Here is a 23,505-nt window from a genome sequence, read left to right as displayed (position 1 = left end):
CATGTCAGAAGTATTAGCTGTTCATATTGAATTGTAAATATATGTCTCAAGTCACTCTCCTTTTCCTGCAATAGCAATAGTGGGATACAGGGGTCAGGGGGAGCTTTATGATGTGGTGGATCATTTGCCATTTATTAGCAAAGAACTCAATTAGTCAAAGGTATCCCTTACACAATAAAATTTAGAAGCTACAGTAGAACAGTCACAAAGACAGTGAGAGTATGTATGTGAGAAGCTGTGCACTTGCCAAACTTGAAATGATGCTCTGCATGATGCTCTGAAGAGATACAGCTCTTGCCTTTTATAATTATAGAGCACTAACATTGTGATGCCAGAACTGTAAGTTTTCCTTGATTTATAAGGAAGACGCAGAACAGATGAAGCTGTCTGCAGAAAGAGCAGCTGTTATAACAACACGAAGCTGCCTTATACTGAATCAGACCACTGGTCCATCAAAGTCAATATTTACTCAGACTGGTAGAGGCTGTCCAGGATCTCAGGCACAGGTCTTTCACATCAACTACTACCTGATCCTTTCAGCTGGAGATGCAGGGACCTTCTGCATGCCAAGCAGAGGATCTGGGATCTTCTGCCAACCTGGGACCTTCTGTATGCCGCACAGAGGCTCTTCCACTGAGCCACCAGCAAAAATTAGCCTTAAGGCAGAGCATGATCACATAAAGCTGCCTTATACTGAATCAGAACATTGGTCCATCAAGGTCAGCATTGTTTGCTCAGACTGGCAGCTGCTCCCCAGTGTCTCACGCAGAGGTCTTTCACATCAAATACTCCCAGATCCTTTAACTGGAAATCCTGGAGATTGAACTTGGGACCTTCTGCCTGCTAAGCAGATACAGCCACAGCCCTGACCTTGGTGATAAGTTATTAAATGATGGGCTATTTAGTTGCTGAATTTGCTTTCCTTTGACACCTGCCACAGTCACATGATTGCAGAACCATCTACAATAACCATTCTGTGCAAGCTGCCACATAGATGCACTTCTCATGTGAGAAGTATTAGCTGTTCATATTGAATTGTAAATATATGTCTCAAGTCAGTCTCCTTTTCCTGCAATAGCAATAGTGGGATACAGGGGTGTGTGTGTAGATTTAGCAGATTATGCATACTCCTCTGGGTGCATGAAAAGCTCAAACTAATTCTCTTTAATTATGTAGAATCATGGAAACAGTATTTCTCAAACTACATGCCATAAAACTTGTAAAATAATTTCAACTAACTGACTGTATTAGTGGTGCTCCATACTCAAGCCATCTTACAACCAATTTTATAAAAACACAATAAACATCCTACATCAGAACCAAAATATGCATTAATAATAATATAATAATAATATTTTGTTATTTGTATCCCGCCCTCCCCGCCGAAGCAGGCTCAGGGCGACATTACAAAAGCATAATGAATATTGGTGTAGTTATTAGATATGTGTTCCATCTTGACAGTTGCATAAGCTATATTTTTAATTTTCATTGTTGATATCACCATATATGATGCAAGTTGTATTAATGAGTTTAACAGGGCTTTCTTGGAAGGATGGGGCATAGTAACAAATGGGGTTTCATGCAAAAGAAGAGATGAATTTAATCTAACTATCCCACTACTGTGTGTTGTCATGTAAATATGAAGTCATGACATCACCATTGCTATGGAAAGAAGAGGACACATCATTTTTATTTATGTATTATTTAGTTGATTTTTATTCCACCCTACCCCACGAATGCGCTCAGGGCAGAGTACAACAAGAACAAACAATTAAAATCAATAAAATAACAGCAAAACAATTAAAACCATGCAATGCCATGTCATCAGTTTCCATGGCTTGGATCCCACAAACCATTTTCACTGGTGGAAGAATTTCCGGTAGTGTAGGGCATCTTCCTTGCTTTCCCTTTCCTGCTGCTGCCCCAAATGTGTCCTGAAAAAATTGTTCTTGGGGAGTAGTGGGCCTCCATAAACAGCATGAGTGAGAGCATTTTGGTCTGCAGTAGGAGAGGGAAGGAGAGGAAGTCATGCTTTACTGGCAGACCCCTAGCCAGCAGAAATGTTTCATGGAATCCAACACCATAACTGCATGTTTGGGAAAGAGAAGGAAATTTAGACATGGAATTTCCATTTTTGGCATCTAATTTAATCTGAGAGGAAAGAGATGTAATATGTTGAGAGAAGAAGAAACAAATATTGATTGGTGAGAAGCCAAATCAATAAACTTTTTTAAAACCAAAAAAGCTCCTATTGTTTATGTTACGTTAGAAAGCAAAATACTATGATCAACAATTTTAGCTTTATAGATGGCACGTTTTTTAAATGTAGGCTAAAGCAAACTATGTGTGTGTGTGTGTGTTTTAAATGGAAATAGATCACCTTTGGATCCTTTAATGCATGCCTGCACAAATCAATGATAGCTTAAGTAAAGCTAACCCAGTTTAACGACCAATAGAGAAAGCACTGTGGAGAGAATGGAATGTTCGTATTACATGTCCATGCAAACCACTGTAACATCTTCTGTAGTTTACAGCAAGCTCAACAGTGTTTATATTAGCTAACACATGCTCAGACAAGTCAGAAGAGATCATAGCATTTATCTTAAATGTCATTCTGCAGCAGTAGGTCTCCCAGAGATGCATATATTGACCCAGCCTGATCCAGATCAATGGAAACTGCTGCACATTTTATTGTTTTGTGTATCAGTACCCTTAAATCACTATATGAAGAGGGCCCTTCATAGCCTTTGAGGTATTAATATCTCAAAACTTCCAGTATCATCCACAGTTTACACGGCACAGAGAAAAACACTAAAGATGAGATTTTCAACACCACTCAAGTCCTATAATCCACCATCATTGTACTCAGAGAGCTCATTCAGAAAACTGAGTCACAAAAAGCAGTCAGGTGACAGGCAGATTCAGTTCACACAAATGTCTAACTGATAGGACAGGTCTCATAGGTAGTTGTATTCAAGTTGTCAACAAACATACAAGTATGCATGCATTGTGTTCGCATTTTGTTAGAAGCACTCAAAAAAGCTCACTCAGACACTCATATACTTCAGTGTAGAATTCTCTGTCATTGACTTGCATATAGCCACCTTATTGATATCTAGAGGCCAGAGTTGCAGTGTCACAGAGATTCTCAGAGTGTTTTCTGGGTCCTGATGGGCACAGAAAATGAAAATTGTGGTTTGTTTCATTTTGTGGTTCGTTGGGTTGCCTGATTTGGTGGTTTGGTTCATTTTGTGTGTTTTTTTAATTTAACAAATGATTAATAGTTTGTTGGTTCATTTGGTTCAGGAAGGCACAGAATGGCCCCCAAGTTGGCAAACATTTCAGCAGACTCTCCTCTACCTCCTCTCCAAGTTTGGTTAAAATTGGATTTTGGAGGGCCGCACTACAGTCCCCCAAAGCAGTTTCCCCCAGTAAACTGCTCTCCTAGAAGCTTCTTGTCTCTTTCACCCCCAAGGAAGCTTGGAGGGGGCTAGAAGCAGCAGCTCTGCACTCCCCAGCCCACTGCCTTCCGGTCAGTTTCCAGTGAAACTGACTAGAAGCTGCAGCTCCACTTTCCTCAGTCCCCTGACCAGAAGCACAGGGGGCTTAGGGAATCATGCCAGGCTGTTCGGAAAAATGAACAAAATACAAACTAAATGACATGCCAAGAATAAAGACTAGTTCATTTTGCATTTGGGTGCAGCAGGAGCAGACAAACCAGTTCAGAATGAATCACAAATCAGCCATTTTTAGCACAAATCATGCCCATCCCTATTCCTGACCCTGAGGATACTCAAGCAATCATCTGTACAAACAGCACGCAATGGGAAAGCTATCTGTGTATGCAAACTAAAATGATTTGTTAGTTATAATTTTTGTTGCCTTTGAAAAATGGTAGGGTCAGAAATGGAGTTATAACACATCCTATCTATTTCCCTTCCTCAAAGGCAAGATTCCTCCCCCCCACCTCCAATTTCTTTGTCCCTTCATGGTAACATTTTTTTTTTCTCCCCTGAAGAAACTTTGTCAGTAAGGTGTATTTTGGCTATTTGCTCCTCTCAGGATCCTGAGGGAAGGAATAGGATTGCCTTTGAACTTAAACCCTTGAAAATGGCACTTGAGATGTTTTAAAATTCAAAAATAACAAAAGGGTTTATTTAGCATTGAGGGCAAAGGGCAGGTGAAATCAGGGATTGAAATTACTGAGGTAAAACCAGTACAAGTACAGACTTTTGATCTTATATATCAAGCTAATGAGAGTTGTAGGGGGTGGGTGGGGTGTGGGCTCCCTCTGGGAATCCTACCCCCCCAGGGAAAGTGCATGCGCAATACATAGCCTCTCCTCTCCCGGTGTAGTGAACGCCGCGTGGTCACTGTCTGGCTATGCCTGGCAGATGATCACTGCAATGGCCTCTCCTGCATTACTGCATCCGTAGCAACACCTTCTCGCTGGTCCCCCCCCCGTTTTCACAGAGTTTGCTACGTCATGGTGCGACCGAATTGTCCGGCGGTATAACCGGATGGGCAGGCTGGGCCCACCAACCCCGTCAGCCTAAGAGAAGGAAAACTCTAACATCAAACCCGGGCAGATAGAGCTCGTTAATGTAACACCTACCACCTGGAGGACTCACTGCCGGCGTCCCGGCTTACTGGGCCATGGCAGATGACCCCCAGGTGAAAGGGTGGAGCCAGTACCGCGCACACTGCGCTTCACCTAAAAAATTCCTCTGCGCAGGCCTGAAGGGCATATCCACACACACAACCCACAACATATCAAGTCCTGCAGCGATAGGCAAGGGGCGAAACGGCAGGTGGAAGGTGCCACTGGAAGCCGCAGTCCCGATCCTGCATGTAGGCGGTTCAGGATATTGGTCGCCTGATGCTAACCCGGAGACGAAAGCATCTTTCGGCAGCACCCTGAACGACCAAGCAGCCTTATCTAGGGACAGCACTGCTTGCTCCACACGGAGAGGGGCCTAGAAAAGGTGGCCTAAACAAAGCTCGTCTCCCCCACCCCAGTTGGCTAGCCGCGGTCAACGGGCATCCTTACTTGCGGTCGAAAAATAACAACAAAGAAAAGGCATGCACTGCCTCACAAAGTGTGCAAAGACTAAAGCTTGCGTGTTGGAACATCAGAACCATGCTTGACACAGTAGGCAGTGGACGCCCTGAACGACGCTCTGCTCTAGTTGCCCACGAACTTCTCATGTTGGATATCGACATAGCAGCTCTCAGTGAGGTCCGTTTCCCTGAGGAAGGTAGTCTTCAAGAACACGGTGCTGGCTATACCCTCTACTAGTCGGGTAAGTCAAAGGCTGAGAGCCGCCTTTCTGGCGTTGGCTTCATGGTCAGGAACTCCATTGCCTCCAAACTCGAAAACCTTCCAACAGGTCACTCAGATCGCATCATGTCCATGCGCCTCCCACTTCAAAACAAGCAGCATGCAACACTCTTCAGTGTGTATGCCCCAACCCTTCAAGCAGATCCTGCAGAAAAGAACAAGTTCTATGCTGATCTACGCAACCTCGTACGGAAGACCCCTACAGAGGACAAGGTGATCATCCTTGGCGACTTCAATGCCAGAGTAGGTAAAGACTCGGAAGCCTGGAAAGGAGTACTTGGCAAACACGGCATTGGCAACTGCAATGACAACGGGCGCCTCCTGCTAGAATTCTGCATGGAGCACCAGCTCACCATCACCAACACTATCTTCCAGCAGAAGAACAGTCTGAAGACAACCTGGATGCACCCACGGTCCAAGCATTGGCACCTTATCGACTACATTCTGGTGCGCCAGAGAGACCTTCGAGATGTCTTACACACCCGAGTAATGCCCAGCGCAGAATGTCATACGGATCATCGTCTTGTACGCTGCAATCTCCGTCTTCACTTTAAACCCACACCCAGGAGAGGAGGTATCCCTCGCAGGAAGTTTCAGGTTGGCAGCCTCCAGTCAGCCGAAGTTAAAGCTGCCTTCCAGGCAAAACTCCAGTCAAGAATTGAGGACCTCAGTTGCCCCACAGACCCTTCTCCAGAAGCACTCTGGGAACACCTAAAAACTACCGTCCTGCAGATCTCTGAAGAAGTCCTCGGGTTCTCCACAAGGAAGAACAAGGACTGGTTTGATGAGAACAATCAAGAGATCCAAGAATTACTGGCAAAAAAGAGATCTGCCTACCAAGCACATCTTGCTCAGCCCTCCTGTCCTGGGAAAAAAGCAACCTTTCGCGCTGCATGTAGCAACCTCCAGTGCAAGCTTCGAGACATTCAGAACGAGTGGTGGACCAAGCTTGCAGAGAGAACCCAGCTGTGTGCAGACACTGGTGATTTAAGAGGGTTCTACGAAGCCCTGAAGGCAGTATATGGTCCATCATATCAGGCTCAGAGTCCCTTGCATAGTGCAGACGGCCAAGTGCTCCTCACAGACAAGGCATCCATACTGAACCGGTGGTCGGAGTATTTTCAGGTTCTCTTCAGTGCCAACCGCGTAGTTCAAGATTCAGCAATCCACCTCACCCCACTTCAACCGGTGAAAACAGAGTTGGATGAGATCCCCACCCTAGAAGAGACTGTTAAAGCCATCAAGCAACTGAAAAGTGGCAAGGCAGCAGGAGTTGATGGAATTCCACCAGAGATCTGGAAGCATGGGGGCACAGTACTACATAGCTCACTTCACAAAGTACTTGTCACCTGCTGGGAACAAGGCAAATTACCACAGGACTTTCGCGATGCAATCATCATCACCCTATACAAGAACAAAGGGGAAAAGTCAGACTGCTCCAACTACCGGGGGATAACCCTGCTCTCCATCGCAGGCAAAATCCTTGCCAGAATACTCCTGAACAGACTGGTGCCCACCATTGCAGAAGAACTCCTCCCAGAGAGCCAGTGCGGCTTCAGAGCTAACAGGAGCACCACCGACATGGTATTTGTTCTCAGGCAGCTCCAAGAGAAATGCAGGGAACAGAACAAGGCTTTGTATGTGACTTTTGTCGACCTTACCAAAGCTTTCGATACCGTTAGCAGGAAAGGCCTGTGGCAAATCTTGGAACGTTTAGGATGTCCCCCAAGGTTCCTCAGCATGATCATCCAGCTACACGAAGACCAGCGAGGCCAAGTCAGACACTGCAACGACCTCTCGGAGCCCTTCCCAATAGGCACAGGTGTAAAGCAAGGCTGCGTTCTCGCGCCAACTCTCTTTACGATCTTCTTTAGCATGATGCTTCAAAGAGCCGCAGTAGATCTAGATGAGGACGATGGTGTCTACATCCGCTATCGCACCGATGGCAGCCTGTTCAACCTGAGGCGACTAAAGGCACACTCCAAGACAATGGAAAAACTCATCCGAGAGCTACTGTTTGCTGATGATGCTGCACTCATCTCCCACTCGGTATCAGCTCTGCAGCATATGACGTCCTGCTTTGCAGAGGCTGCCAAGCTATTCGGCCTAGAAGTTAGTCTGAAGAAGACAGAAGTTCTCCACCAGCCTGCACCCCAGGAAGATTATCACCCTCCCTGCATCACTGTGGGTGAATCAGTTCTGAAGACAGTCCAGCAGTTCAGCTACCTGGGGTGCATCATCTCCTCCGATGCCAAGATCGACAAGGAGATTGACAACAGGCTGGCAAAGGCAAACCGTGCATTTGGCCGACTGCACAAAAGAGTGTGGAGCAACAAGCATCTGAAAAAAGGCACAAAGATCAATGTTTACAAAGCGGTTGTGATGACAACCCTCATCTACGGCTCCGAATCGTGGGTTTTATACCGTCATCACCTGCGACTCCTTGAGCGCTTTCATCAGCGCTGCCTTCGCACCATCCTCAACATCCACTGGAGTGACTTTGTGACCAACACTGAAGTCCTCAAGCGGGCAGAGGTTACCAGCATCGAGGCACTGCTGTTGAAGACGCAGCTGCGCTGGGCAGGGCATATTTCTAGGATGGAAAACCACCGCCTTCCCAAGATTGCCCTGTATGGCGAACTCTCCACCGGCCATCGAAATAGAGGGGCACCAAAGAAGAGGTACAAGGACTCCTTGAAGAAATCCCTTAGCACCTGTCACATCAACCATCACCAGTGGTCTGACCTAGCCTCAGATCGCAAAGCATGGAGGCACACCATCCACCAGGCTGTCTCTTCCTTTGAGAACGCACGCATAGCTGGTCTTGAGGACAAAAGGAGATTGAGGAAGAATCGCACTGCTACAGGACCAACCCTAAATCAGACTTTTCCCTGCAGCCGCTGTGGCCGGACCTGCCTGTCCCACATTGGTCTTGTCAGCCACCAGCGAGCCTGCAGCAAACGTGGACTATTGCACCCTTCTTAAATCTTCGTTCGCAAAGCCAAGCCGAGAGAAATGAGAGTTGTTAATTTATTCACAGTTACTTAGATCTTTATACTGAGAAAGCTTTGTTCCAGTGTTTCCCCAAACACTCTTGTATTCTTTATTTTGAGTAATTGCTGACTCTATCCATGCCCTGAAGGCTGCTACTCTCTTCTTAGTACCTAAACCACTTCTCTTAGAATGCCAATTGTTCACTGATTTTTAAGGTATCTACAGGCAATTTCTATAATCTTTTTCGCACACAGCTTACCTCGCAGTCACAATCCTGTTCCCTCCGCAGCATCTGTTGGATTTCCCACCATCTGCGCCGGAGTTACAGGAAGTGCCCCGGCTTTTGCGTAGCAAATGTAAACTGGGTTTTAGCAGTTTACCTTTGCTACGCGAAAGCTGCGGCACTTCCTGTAACTTCGGCACAGATGGTGGGAAATCCGACCAGATGCTGCGGAGGGAACAGGATTGTGACTGTGAGGTGAGCTATGTGCGAAAACAGTTTATTTGTACCAGACCAGGGGATTCTGTACTCCTCAGAGATATTTTTGTATGTTTGACTGGTTGGGAAATCTTCTCCAACTCTGCTCACCAGATGGCAGGGAGCATTTCCCCTGGAGAAAATGGCTGCTCTGTTTCATTATACCCTGCTGAGGTTGCTTCCCTCCTGCTTTGGTTCCAACTGTGGAGAAAGACTGTACTTTTCCTAGATCCAAGTAGTCAGCTGTGTTGATCTGAAGTAGTAGAACAAAATAGGAGTCAAGTTGCACCTTTAAGACCAACTTAGTTTTATTCAGAACGTAAGCTTTCGTGTGCTCTCTAAGCACACTTTATCAGACGAGGAATCCGGTACAGTGAGCAAAGCCACACATAGCTAGTAGTCAGTGACTCAGAATGCAAACTGGTACAAATTTAAGATCCAATGACAGTATAGTAAAATTATCTAGTCATTAACAGACATTCTCACATTTTGACATTAACAGACATTCTCACTGTTTTATTGCTTTTGCATGCTCATGCTACTCAGATCAAAAGTTTGCTCAATTTGTTAATTTTACTATTCTGTCATTGGATCTTAAATTTGTACCAGTTTGCATTCTGAGCCACTGACTACCAGCTATGTGTGGCTTTGCTCACTGTACCAGATTCCTCATCTGATTAAGTGTGCTTAGAGAGCATACAAAAACTTACGTTTTGAATAAACCTAAGTTGGTCTTAAAGGTGAAACTTGACTCCTATTTTGTTATACTTTTCCTATGTAGAGGCTGCAGGGTGTGTGGGGAAGATGGAAAGCTGAAGTCTGATCACTTGCCCTATAGAAAATGGCCTCCTTGTGATGCGTGCTCTATGGTATACCATAACACAATCAGGCCAGGCCAAAAAGCTAGCTCATGTCACAAGTACACATTGATGCTAAATGCCACAAAGCCAAATACAACAGGAAAAGGCAGAAACAACACACTGCAGCTAAAAGGAATGCTGAGCTTAGCATCTGCATGATTGTCGTCATGCTATGATGTCAGAGCAAATTGATGTTGAGTGTCCAATGCTAGTACACTTGCCCAGAGCCTCCTACTAGAGCCCGTTGTATTTATTCTCACAATGGGCCTTATTCCTAGTGTGGAATAAATACCACTAACTATAGTGCATTTAGGATTTGCGTACACATTGTTTAATTATTTATCTAACCTTTGACTTGGATTGTGATAACTCTACATCCAGATAATGCTCTTAGCCCTTTGCAAATGGCCCAGCACATACTCTATTGCAGATAATTATAACAATGGTTTATCAGAATGAGATGTAAATCTGTATGACTGTTTGGGTGGTTATTTTCAAATGTGGTTCTGCTGGCCAAGCAAAAGAAGAAACATCTGTTTATGCTGCAGTTACAACACTGTAATTAGGATTGTTAATGTTTTTAAACTTTGATGTTCTCAAGAAAACTGGAAGAGAGATATCACATGGCACTTATAACATTTACAGGATCATATCATTTGCTCCATTCACAAAGGTCATTCACACAAGGCCATTTCAAGCACTGCAGTTGTCACATAAAAGCTTCTGAAACTGTTTTTGTGTCACAGTGGCTCCACATGGGGATAGGAAGGTACAAATATTTGAAAATTGTTTAGTATTCAGATCCATGGCCTGGCAGCCATTGAGACAGAAAATCTTCATATGACTACTGCAACCTACAGATCTCAAATGTTACAGATTCTGCAAAGCTGCCACCATATGGAAGTATTTCCAGTGCCAGCTGTAACATTTTAAATCTTTTAAACCTGGTGCATAATTGTGTTTCCTCTAATGGGGAAGGAAGTGACATATGCTTATCATGACTCTTGTGAATGTTCTGAGCTAACAGGTACCATTGAAATAAACAGCCTGATAAATTATGGTATCACAACTGGATCCAAAGAACTGATTCACATTTTGTGTTCCAGTGCCCTGTTTGACATCCACAGATTTCCTGTATGTGAATATACTATGTGAATAGAATATGAATGTAAATTCTGCAAAATGGGAATCTGGCAAATTGTAGAGAATTCATTTTACTTATTTTATTATTTAAAATATTTATATACGCACCTTTCTGCCAGGCATACTAGGGTCCAAGGCAGGAAACAATAATGTAAAACAAAGCAAACAAACCCCCCCCCCACCACAAAACAGTTTAATTAAAAATATTTAAACAAAGCTAAAAACAACAGAGTATTTCCCCCTCTGCCAAGGTTCATATTGTCCCCAATGCTCTCCAGTAGGGCTCTGTTTTTGCATCACCATGAAAACCAGGTGGATAAGACTCTCCTGAGAACTCTCCTAGGAGGCTGTTCCAGATGTACAGGCAGCCACTGAAAAGCCCAAGTCCTGACAAGGCAGAATGTGCCCTGCAGGACTGATAACAGGCATTGGTGAGAAGAGCAGAGCTGTCACTCAGGAACATGTAGAAAGAGGTGGTTCTTCAATGTGAGCCCCAGGTCATTAAGGGCTTTAAAAGTGAGCAGCAACACCTTGATTTGGACCCAGAAACTAATTAGCAGCCAGCAAAGGGACTTCAAAATAAGTGTGACTTGATCACATTAGCTGATTTCACATAACAAACAGGCTGCTGTGTTTTGCACTAGCTGCAGCTTCCACATAATCTTCAAGGGCAGCCCCATATACAGCTCATTCCAATAATATAGCCTCAAGAATACTGAAAGGTGGATGAGCATGTCCAGATCAGACATTTGCAACTAGAGGTCAGCTTCCTAATTAGATGTAGCTGGGAAAAACTTTTTTTTGCTGTCATGGACACCTGTTTTTCCATCAGGATACCAGGATTTAGGAGTAATTCCAATGTTAACAAATAAGTATTTCTGGAGTTACTCTGTCACTATTGATTCAGTAACCTTTAAAAAAGGGGAGGGGGATTTGAACACAACTATGGCTGGCCAAGACATGCTTATCTAAAGATGCCTTTTTAAGTAGAGGAACCCTTTCAATCAGGAAGGCATTCATTACCTCCTGAAAGAAAGCATCCCATGCCCTTCTACAAGATTTAACAAGCAAAAAAAAAAAAATGCATCCATGTTATAAGCAATGGTATTCACACCTTGTCAGAATCATTCAGGGAATGCACCCTGAGCTGATCAAAGGGAAGGCAACTAGATGTTGCTACAGATCCCCCTACTGCCTGTGTTGATTAACTCAGCATCTAAGTCAGAATAGATCTCAGAGACTTTGTTTGCAAAGAATTGTGCAAATGCCTCACAGATAAATGCCAAATCACAAACATTTAGAGACTCATTCCTAGGAGCTGCCTAATTATTCTAAGTAACTGAAGTGAGTGTAATTTAGTTGACACAATGGGAGCAGATAGGTAAGATTTCTTCACTACCATACCAGCATAAGGTTGCCAGATCTGTAGGGTAGGAAGGGTATTTCTCCTTCCACAGACTCCCATTGCAGAGTATTGCTGCACTGATTGTGTGCTCCTTGTGTTGGGCATTTGGGATGGACTTTGAGGGTGGATCCAGCAGAGGGTGTGGTTTAAAGAGGAGAGGGCCTCAACATGGTACAATGCCATACAGCCCACCCTTCAAAGCAGTCATTTTCTCCAGGAGAGCTGGGTGAGTGGATTACCAGGGGACCCTGGTGTAAGGAGGACAATTGGATAAATGCAACCTTGTATTGTTGCGCAAGTGGAAAAGTACCTTTTGAGTTATGATTTAGGCTGGTGATACTGTATGTTGTGGGTGGATGTTCTATAAACGTAGCCAAAATTGTTCCATAGAATGTTGAATTGTACTTTACTATGCAAAATGTAGCTGGAAAACAATCAAAACAGCCCCTAGGTCTAAAAACATTCACCTACAAATGACACTGTATGAGCAGGTTTTTTGTATATAGTTAGGGTGTGTATTTAACCACAGTAAAGAGCTTCAGGAATGAATCTCACTTGGGCACATGGGCCATTTGTAGAATGTGGCATGTGATCCCATGTACTTCTTTAATCATATACTGTACATCGACATATTTTTCTCCTTTTTTGTAGTGATATAGAAGAAACATAATGCCTCAAAGCAAATTATAGATTTGCAACTATTTGCAGCTCCTATGTCCTTATTATGTTCAATGATAACTGTATTAACCTGAACCCTTAGAAACCAGATATTCTAAATGGGAACTGTGATGAACAGTATACCTAACAGACCTTTACCATTGTGAGATGTTTTTGGATAGCCAATCCTTATGGATATCTCTCCTTTCCCATCTTCCTTATTAATGTGTAACCTCTTTCCAATCCAAGTGAGCACAAAATTTTAAATTTTAACCTATGGAAATATGCTGAGCTTCATTTGCATAATACAGTCCAACCATAGGAATTTTTTATTATCAGGGCTTTTCTGGAGAAAAAGCCCAGCAGGAACTCATTTGCATATTAGGCCACACACCCTGATGCCAAGCCAGCTGGAATTGCATTCCTGGGCATTCCTGCTAAAAAAAAAAAAAAAGAGCCCTGATTATTATGGTTGAAAATTTGGAGAGTGTGGTGCAGGATTTCAGAGATCCTTGTTTATGTGCAAGCACCGTCAGTTTGTGCCAGAGTCTGCACAAATAAAAACCATTCTCACAGGAGAAGAATGAACAATTTTTGAAAACCCAGTTTTGATATTTATTTAAACTTCTTTTTACAAGCACTGAAAAGGAGATGTCATAGCTATGAGTGTCTCAAAGGTATGTTATATGCACAGTCATTTGCATTGCTCCCTTCCTGCATGTCTGTTTATCTAATTCATGTCATTCAAAAAGACCACTAAACTTTCCCCCCCCTTCTCTTTAGGTCCCAAAGCAGTGGAAGCGCACAGCCAAAAATTTGAAGTGCAAACCACCATGGGGAAACTGTTGTTTTCTGCAGATGACAATGAAGTGGTGGTTGGAGCAGAGAGGCTAAGAGTTTTAGGTAAACAATATTTGACAATATTTGTTTCTCTCAATATATACATATTTATTCCGTTCTGGGTGTTTGATCTCCTTCATGGTTCTTGCAGAAAATCTCCCTGATGATTTCAGGAACAGTTGGTCAGATTTTTTTTAATTATTCATGGGTTTTGAAACTTCATTTGCTCATGACCTTCAGAACTGGCTTGAATTCCTAGAGGAGAAAAGAGGCATGCCATAAATCAGCATCATTGCATTATTTGAAACATTGGCAGAGAAATGTGAAAGAGGCTGACCTAAAAGAAAAAAGGGCCTTCTGCTAATCCTTATTGGGGTAAGGAATGAGCAGAAGCACAGATTTAATCTACTTTTGAGAGGACTGAAATGAGGACATCACCATCCCAATTTGCAGTACTATTCTACAAACCCTGTTCCAAAACTGTCATAACTAGGTCACTCTCCAGACACTGCTTTTAGCCATGTGGGATCATAGAAACACAGAGTTTGAAGGGACCTCCAGGTTCATCTAGTCCAAGCCCTTGCATGATGCAGGAACTTCACATATACCTTTCCCACACACATGCATACCCCCAGTGACCCCTGCTCCATGCCCAGAAGATAAATGGGACCACAGGGTAAAAAATCTAGAAGGAACACAATACACCTCACTATGCTAAATAATGTATCAAAATAAATTCTTATTATAAATCCTCAATTGTGTCTATGTCTTGTCTTATCATACACTCTATTCCATCACAGTATATAATCACAGTCATTCCAGTTAAGGTCACAAGCACCAGTTTTCACAGTTACATTGAAATCTGATATACAAAATTGTCATCACTTTAAGCACTACCACCACTTTAAGAAAATGTTCAAAACATATAATGCCATCAATAATCAAACAACAATATGATATATTATCCCGATGGATAGGATGATGCGGTGTGTTCTGTTCCATGCTCACAAGATGACAAAAACCTCCAGGATCCCTGGCCAAAATGACCTGGAGGAAAGTTGCTGACTGGCCCTGTAGTGTCCATCAGCATTTCCCTGAGCATGTAAGAAAGAGCCACAAGAACTAAGCATTGATGCAACCCTTCCCACCCTCCTTCCAGGGCTGAATTAACAATTAGGCTAAGTAGGTACTGGCCTATGGGCCCCCACAACTTTAGGGGTCCTGGGACAGCTGTTTCCCCCCAGTTTCTCCCCTGCTTGCAGCCCTCAGAGCCTGCCCACACAGCCAGCAACTAAATCACTCTTTGCCTGATATGCCTGGTGAGGCTGCTGCTTGTGTTGTTGCCAAGTTTGCCTCTCTTTGCCTCTCCCCCACAGCTTTGTCAAAGGGGCTTTTGAAAAGGTCCCTGCAGGCTGCAGCAGGGGCCAAGGGTGGTGGAGTGGGTGCTTCGACTCTGAGATAATTTGCATGGGGGCCCTGAGATTTTGACTGCCTAGGGACCTCCACAGGGTTTGAACCAGCTCTGCCTCCTTCTCATGATCTGCCTAATTCACAGAATCAGCATTGCTGTCAGATAGCCATCTAGCCTCTACTTAAAAACCTCCAAGGAAGGGGAACCCCCCACCTCCTGAGGAAGCCTGTTCCACTGAGGAACCACACTAGGGGTGCATTCACACTACACTAAATAATGCACTTTGCAACTGGATTTTTACAGTGTAAAAAATAGCGAAAAGGAAAAGAAAGTTGCAAAACACATTATTTAGTGTAGTGTGAATACACCCTAACTGGCAGGAAATTCTTCGTAATGTTTAGCTGGAAACTTTTTTGATTGAATTTCAACCTGTTGGTTCTGACCCAGCCTTCTGGGGCAACAGAAAACAATTCTGCACCATCCTGTATATGACAGTTCTTCAAGTACTTGAAGATGGAGATCATATCACCTATCAGTCCTCTGCTCTCCAGGCTAAACATACCCAGCTCCTTCAACCTTCCCTCATAGGACTTGGTCTTCAGACCCCTCACCATCTTTGTTACAGTGAGGCTGCACAACTGGCAAATCCAAGGTCACATGAGAATAACTGATACAATGGCTCTTTCAGAATCCCATGTCAGTGTTGCCTCAGTTTTCAGAAAGGTAGTGCTGCCATGGCACTTCCGATATGAACTTCAGCTCAAGATTTTGCTGAGAAGCCATTTGCAGTTCCTGTGTTGCCCACTAAAAGAGTCCAAGTATGAGACAATTTCTGTATGCACATTTTGTTTCTTTGTGGGCAGTTATCTGTGCCAAAAGTCTCAAAACCTATAGGAAGAACTTTGGAAATGAAGAAATGTGTTCTGTGTAATCCAAAGCTGCAGCTAGGAACAAAGTGTGAACTTGACCCACCTCTCATATGTCAAATTCTGTTGATGGGATCTCAGCATTAAGAATGTACACTCTCAAACATGAGAAAAAAGAAGATATCTGCTTGCCTTGTAGACACTTCCATTCAAAAGCATTACCTTCATTCAAAAGTAAACTCTTAAGCTCTCTAGAAAAGCCTCTGCATTTAGACCAGTGCCTTTTGGATTCTAAGAGGACTGTTTGCTGCCTTTAAAGTAAAACATATAAATGATACTTTCTTCATCTTACAGTGCAAACCAGTCTTCTATGTATTCAGCAGTATAAGTTTTCTACACAGAGGCATTTGCCAATGCTATTTGCTGGCATTTGTGTTATGAGTATCATCTAAACCTATGTAAAAGACACAGCCAAGGTCATTTTCCCTGTCACGTATTTAATTGTACTTTGTATGCTTGAAGCTATGATCTGTCCCTTGCTGTTAAAGTGAGGATACACAGAATGTTAAAAGTTATCTCTTTAAAAAAAGAATAAAAATAACTTTAAGAAAAGCAATTTATGCAACAAGATGGTTCTAACAGCTGTCCTATAACCAGGCCTCAGATTCAGCGAGAGCTCACAGGAGCATAGCTCCTGAACCTTTCTGAGAGTTCCACCTCCTCCTTCTCACCATTGAATTATAGGTGCAGCTGCATGACAATCCTGGATGAGCTCCACAACCTATTTTTCTACAAAACAACCCCTGCCTATAACATAACTTGTCATAAACTGTGATTGGAATTCCTGGTATGTTATTTGGCTATGGGATTATCATATGGATCAGCACCTCACTATGGAGGAAGAGAAAAGAATTAAGCTTCCAGAATCTCTGCTGGAATAATGAAGATCAACAGTGTATTGGTGCAATTAGATACAATAACATTTCCTTCAGAGTTAGTTGGGTTTAGCAACAAGGCACAAAATGAGTTGTAAAGGAATGGATGGTAATTTTTTGCCATTCCTGGCAGTTTAGTGAACTTGCATATTAAGTTATTTTCTTACAACAATAGCATTAGCTTTTTGCATCTTAAAAGGAACAAAATGTTGCAGATGCCACTTTCAGTGTATGCTGTTGACATATATTTGTTGCATATTTAAATTGCTTTGTTGAGGACCACAAGTTTTGAAGGCATATTACTTTTATTTTATAGATCCAAGCAGGCGGCCGTGTTGGTCTGAAGCAGTTGAACAAAGCAGGAGTCAAGGTTGCACCTTTAAGACCAACCAATTTTTATTTAGAACGTAAGCTTTTGTGTGCTCTTAAGCACACTTCATCAGACGAGGAATCCAGCACACCACATTTCTCACAGCTGGATTCCTCATCTGATGAAGTGTGCTTAAGAGCACATGAAAGCTTACGTTCTAAATAAAAATTGGTTGGTTTTAAAGGTGCACCTTGACTCCTGCTTTGTTCAACTTTTATTTTATGTCACATTTTAGTCTCTGAAACATAAAAACAAAGGAATATTTCCACAGTTCCTGTTCCATATTTATTTATAGCAGAGGTGTCTCAGTGTTTTATCTATCTTAAGCAAGGGACATCAAAGGAGAACTGAAACAATGACATCAGAACTGATTATGTTTTATAGAGGACTTTCAGTAGCCCGAGAAGGCTTTTTCAAACTGTGCTCCTGATCCCCACCCCTTGCAATTCCTTTCTGCAGCCTCACTGTGTTTTTAACCATACGCAAAGAAGCTGCTATGCCATATTTCTTTGCTGTTGTCTCAATATGAGGGCATCGTCAAATCAGCCCTGAAAGAAATCTCAATTAATCATTGTGTTCAGCATTAGTAAAGTCCAGGTGTCATTGGTGTGTCTTCTGACAGTTCCATTTGCTACATAAACAATCTTGACTTGTTATTGCCTTGCATATCCTTATTACAAGAGGCAAAACAAAGACTGCGCTGCATGAAAAGTCCTCTTAGAGAGGTTAGAGCAACAGTTAATGGGCATGTGGCCTGCTTTTAATCTTGTTAATGATAACTGCATTCTTCTCTTTGTACTCTGTTGCAGCTCTGGAGTTGGGGTGTGCAAAAAAAAACATCGGAATTAATCGGATTTGGAAATATATGGGGCCAAAAAATTTGGAATACCGTATATTTCTGAATACGGGTACTCGGAATAGCCGCATATACGGTAGATGCGCGGCTATTTCCGAATATACGGCCCCATTATACCCTATGGCCATTGAAATTAATGGCAAAAGAGGGTATATTGGAAGCCACTTGGAGGAGAGGGGGTTTGAGGAAGAGCCCCCAAATTTGCAGGGACCTGCAGGGGACTCTACCCTACAAACCTCCCAAGTCCCAAAAAGATTGGGCCAGGGGGTTCCATTCCAGGGGCACCCAAAGAGGGCTCCCCCTATCCCACCATTATACCCTATGGGCCATTGAAATCGATGGCAACATAGGGCATAATTAGAGGCTACTGGGGGGCAGGGGGTTTGAGGGAGAGCCCCCAAAACTACAAGGAACCCGCAGGGGACTCTCCTCTACAAAACACCCAAGTCCCAAAAAGATTGGGCCAGGGGTCCAATTCCTGGGGCACCCAAAGCCAAACCTAACTTCACACCAGAGAATCTCTATAGGACCCAAATGCACTACCTATCTACTCTATGAACCCTGCTGGCCTGGAACCAATATAAACCCAGTTGCCAATGCCAACGTCACTGCCACACAAAACACAATCTGCTCAAGGTCTGCTCTGCAGACCTGGCTACAGCAAACCCAGATGCCAGCTCTCCAGCCCTGCCCCAAACAACACGGGGAGAGCTGGCCAAGCACAACAAGCATGCTGGTTCTGGGTCTCTCACCCAGGTGCCAGATTCCCTGCCACAGAACAGACAATCTACAGATGCCAGCTCTCCAGCCCTGCCCCAAACAACATGGGGAGAGCTGGCCAAGCACAACAAGCTTGCTGGTTCTGGGTCTCTCACCCAGGTGCCAGATTCCCTGCCACAGAACACACAATCTACAGATGCCAGCACTCCAGCCCTGACCCAAACAACACAACTCTCAAACAAGAGAAGTGGTGGACCATGCCTAGCTCCACATCATTCTGTATCTGACACAAAGCAAGAAGCATTACCTTGAGTGATGGATGGTTGGCTGGTCCAGGCTCTTTTGCGTTACCCAGGTGCACCACGGGGAGGCGAGCCAGAGTTGCACCCCAAATGAGGAAGATCACTAGGAGGGCCTCAGATGATGTGAGAGGAAGGGAACCATTCCTTCTCTCTCAGCTCAGCAGCAACACGCCAGCTATCACTGTCCCTTTAGAGGGACCTCAGCATTGGTATGGCTGCTGGCTGCCTGTCATCATCACTGGCACCTTCCTCTTTCTTCCTCCTGCCCCTAAAAAAAAAAAACTGGGTTATCCTGCGTGGGCCTGTGGGTGCTGTCGGTTACAGTTGGAGGCTGCAATAGCCCTTTCAGTATTATTAGGCATGTGTGGATGGGGACTGGGTAGGGTTGCCAAGTCCAATTCAAGAAATATCTGGGGACTTTGGGGGTGGAGCCAGGAGACATTGGGGGCGAAGCCAGGAGCAAGGGTGTGACAAGCATAATTGAACTCCAATGGAGTTCTGGCCATCACATTTAAAGGGACAGCACACCTTTTAGAATGCCTTCCTTCCATAGAAAATAATGAAGGATAGGGGCACCTTCTTTTGGGGCTCATAGAATTGGACCCCCTGGTCCAATCCTTTTGAAACTTGGGAGGTATTTTGGGGAGAGGCACTAGATGCTATACAGAAAATTTGGCACCTCTACCTCAAAAAACAGCCCCCCCAGAGCCCCTGACACCCGTGGATCAATTCCCCATCATTCCCTATGGGAATCGTTCCTGGAGGTGCATAATGGCTGTGGGGGTGGAGCTTCCCCCGCTGGCCAGCTGGCTGGGGGAGGGGGGAAGCCTGTAAAACCAGGGGATCCCCCGCTGGAACCTGGGGATTGGGAAGCCTAGGACTGGGGAAATTTGGATTGCTTTGCAGATTTTAAACCAGCATTCACTTTTGGTTTGGGGATGGAGGGGGGGGGGCGGGGATGCACTGCCAATCAATTTGTGAGTGAGTTTTTGGCTGTCTTTGGACTCTAGTCTATTTTTAGTGGGAGAGCATTTTACTACCACCTTCCAAGCGCGAGCCAAGAGAGGATGCAGGTATAAGTAGGTGCTCACTTCATTCACTCTCAAAGTCTGCATTTGGGGAGCCAAACAGAAGCAAGTTGACCTTCAGGAAGACCAACTGCTCAACTGTCCAGGGTTGCAGGCAATTGCAATGTGGGCAGACAATGTTGCCCATATGCGAAAAGACACGCTCGTTCCGCACGCTCATCGGTGGGCATGAGAGGAACGCCTTGGCCATGGAGGAGTGGGCCGGCCAGACCCCCACCTTCGTGACCCAGTAGTCCAAAGGAGACGTTTCCTGCGACTCTGAGAAATGACCACCCAATGCGCTTGGGTGAGACAGTTCTCATCCTGAAAGACCCTCGTCTCAGAGACAAAGGCATCCAGGGCTGCTCTCTGCTCCACCATGTGCTCCAGCATGCCACAGGGGGAGTTCCAGCGTGTGCTGATGTCACCGATCAGGCGGTGCCCTGGCACTCCTGTCATTGTCTGTTTCTCATGCAGCAGGTACAAGTCCATATTGCTGCGTGAGAAGTGACCCGTGATATGCTGACACTTCTGGAGCAGAAGTCAGTACTCATGGGTCGCGGCTAGATACCGATGATTCTGGCTTTTCATCTGGCCCAATGTGTCCTTAACCATGAGGTGGAGAAGGTGGGTCAGGTAAGGAAGGCATTGTAGGCCCTGATGCTGGACAGCCGCCTTGATGTTGGAGCCACCATCAGTCACCACGAAGCCCGTGGCGACGTCCCTGCTGCCTACCCAGCCCTCTAACTGCCAAGAGAGGATGGCTCTGAGAGTGTGCGGCGTGTCGACTGCTTTGGCATGCAGCAAGGCCCAGCGACAGCAGGCCTGGCTGTCCTGACCCTGCCTGCTGCTACTGCCACCCCCACCCTGCAGCTCACTGGGTTGCCACCAATGTGCAGTCAGGGAAAGATACCCCTCGAACACATGTTGGGAGCTCCAGATATCTGAGGTGAAATGCACAGTCCCCCCAGCAGCACGGGACAAATGCGCCTTCACCACAGATCTGGTTGCCCTGAAAACAACTGGCACAATGGTCCTGCTAATGGTGGTTCTAGCAGGACCTTTGTACCAGGGTGCCAGGTGCTCAAACAACCCTAGCACCCCAGAATTTTCAGCCACTGAAAATGGAAGCCCATGGGTGACTGACCTGGCAATGTTCCAGGCGATCACCCTCCTGCCATACCTGGTTCCCCCTCTTGGTACACAGGTGCCATCCCCACCAAACATCTCAGGCAAAGATGGCTGGTGTCCCTGCACTGCCACGGAATTCTCCTGGAGAGCTCGGGAGGTAGTCGCAATGGGACAGACCTCCTGGCTGGGTGGTGTTGGCTGCTTGGGCACCCCAGCACCAACCTGCTTCTCCCCCTTAAGAAGCACTGCCGGGTGGTGTTTCTGCAGGTGGTTCCGCATCCCCCCTGGAGTCAGGTGGGCAGAGTCCCACCCACGACTGATCCGTGCCCTGCACAGCTGGCACTGCACATAGCAGCTTTGTTTGTTCTTCCCACAAAATATAGGCTCTTGAGAACTTTAACTTAAACCACAGATTTATTGTAACACAAAGTTCTTAACTTGGGGATATGGGAGATATTTACACAGGCTAATACGTTGTTCAGTTGTTTCAGGCTTTACATTCACTTTATCTTTTCTTGAGTCTCTCACAGTTACACAGTTCACAGTTTCCCTTTAACTCACTCTCCACCTCTAGCCAAGGTCTGGCCTCTTGGGATTGATGTGTCTAGTCTCACCCCTCGACTGGAGTCTCTCCTCTCAGCCCTTCTGGTGTCTCAGACCCACATCCACTCCCTCAACCACCTCACTAGATCTTCAGAGTTGTCTCTAGGTGTTTGTGACCGTTCAGGTCTTAACTGACTCACACACACACAGCCCTCTTGGCTGGTTTTGTCGAGCTTGCAGTCTCTGGAAGACTTCCCCGTCTCCGCCTCAAGCTCCTTCACAGGATCAGCTGTCCTCTCAGCCTCTCTGGCAGGCTCGAACTGACCCTCTCAGTCTCTGTCAGGTCCCCACTGACAGACTTCTCTGACAGGCCTCCACTCTGTCAGACATCAACTGACTGAACCCCTGCCTCAGCAGTTTCTCTCACTCAACTTCTTTTCCCTCCCTGAGAGCTCTGAGCACTTTGCCCCCACCCTTAGGTCACCTGACGCAGCCCTGTGCGTCTTCAGTTTATGGTTAACCCATTGCTTTCCGTCACAGCGTGGATCCTCCATAAGTTGGAAATGCTTCCAAGCTTTGGTGGTGTATGGATGCCCAAGCTTACTGGCAGCTTGGGTGTCCGGAGCCACCTCCTGTGAGGTGCTTGGGGCAGACACATCATGTCTCGGGGTGGCAGGAGGGGCTGGCCTCCCCCTCCACCTCATGCGGCCTCCCCTCCTAGCCATCCCCTGAAGGACTGCTGATGTCTGAAGGAACCGAAGAAGGGGGCTGGTCCTCCTCAACCAGCTTCTCCTCCAACTCCTGCACGACACTCTGCGCCCTCCTTGGGGTGATCATTTTGGACAGAAAACTGTCCCCAAAACTCATCTCCAATGAGGGCTGCTCTTGCTGCCCCTCCTCCGGCTGCTGAGGCTGAGCGACATCAGCTGGAGGAGAGACTGCCCGAGCAGCAGACCCCTGCTCAGTGCCAGCACCTAATGGCACCTATGCTGGGGGCGCCCCAGCAGCAGCCTCGATGAATGGCCCAAGGCGGAAATTCATCACACTCCGGCCAGAGGTCAGAGTGCTGGAAGGCAGCTGTGGAGTGGCCCTACGCACAGGTGGGGGGAAACCTGGGTCCTCCCCCTCCCCTCCACCCCTCTAGTCTTCTCCTTGGCCTTTCCCCCAGGGCCCTTCTTCTGCTGCCTGCCACTCATGTCACCCTTGGCCAATCTCACACAACCTGAACTGAGAGTGGGTTTTTTTACAAACCTAACTCACTACACTGTACCCTGAACCAACAGGTACCCTGACTTCTTTTTAAAAACCCTCCCACCAAAACTTGTTTGTTTGTTTTTTTGGTCCCTAACCTGTCCTTTTTTGGTTGGGGTAGTAGTAGTCTGGTAAAGTTTAGGAGACTAGGTGATCCTGCCTCTACCTGGCTACAGTTTTTAAAAGGCTGCCTTGAGATGAAGGCAATCCTTGTTATATCCTTTTAGTTAAACCTCTTTTAACTAGATCCTGAGACAAACCTGATTTCCTTGCAAACTAGAAATCAGGTGTCCCCTATAACTTGAGAGAAGCTGTGGTTTACCCTATGGAAATCT

General features: G+C 45.4%; 1 protein-coding gene across 2 annotated transcripts in view; it reads left to right on the top strand.

The window, feature by feature from the left end:
• The window catches only part of SGCD (sarcoglycan delta), a 366,508-nt gene that overhangs the window by 206,318 nt on the left and 136,685 nt on the right, over positions 1 to 23,505 (top strand). For both annotated transcript variants that reach the window (XM_060240255.1, XM_060240254.1), the window contains one exon: positions 13,662 to 13,781. In XM_060240255.1, coding sequence (XP_060096238.1) covers positions 13,662 to 13,781 — 120 coding nt within the window. The remainder of the gene's footprint in view (positions 1 to 13,661; positions 13,782 to 23,505) is intronic.

The sequence above is a fragment of the Heteronotia binoei genome, chromosome 5 (genome assembly GCF_032191835.1).
Source record: "Heteronotia binoei isolate CCM8104 ecotype False Entrance Well chromosome 5, APGP_CSIRO_Hbin_v1, whole genome shotgun sequence".
Lineage (NCBI taxonomy): Eukaryota > Metazoa > Chordata > Lepidosauria > Squamata > Gekkonidae > Heteronotia > Heteronotia binoei.
This window is presented reverse-complemented; position numbering and strand designations above follow the sequence as displayed.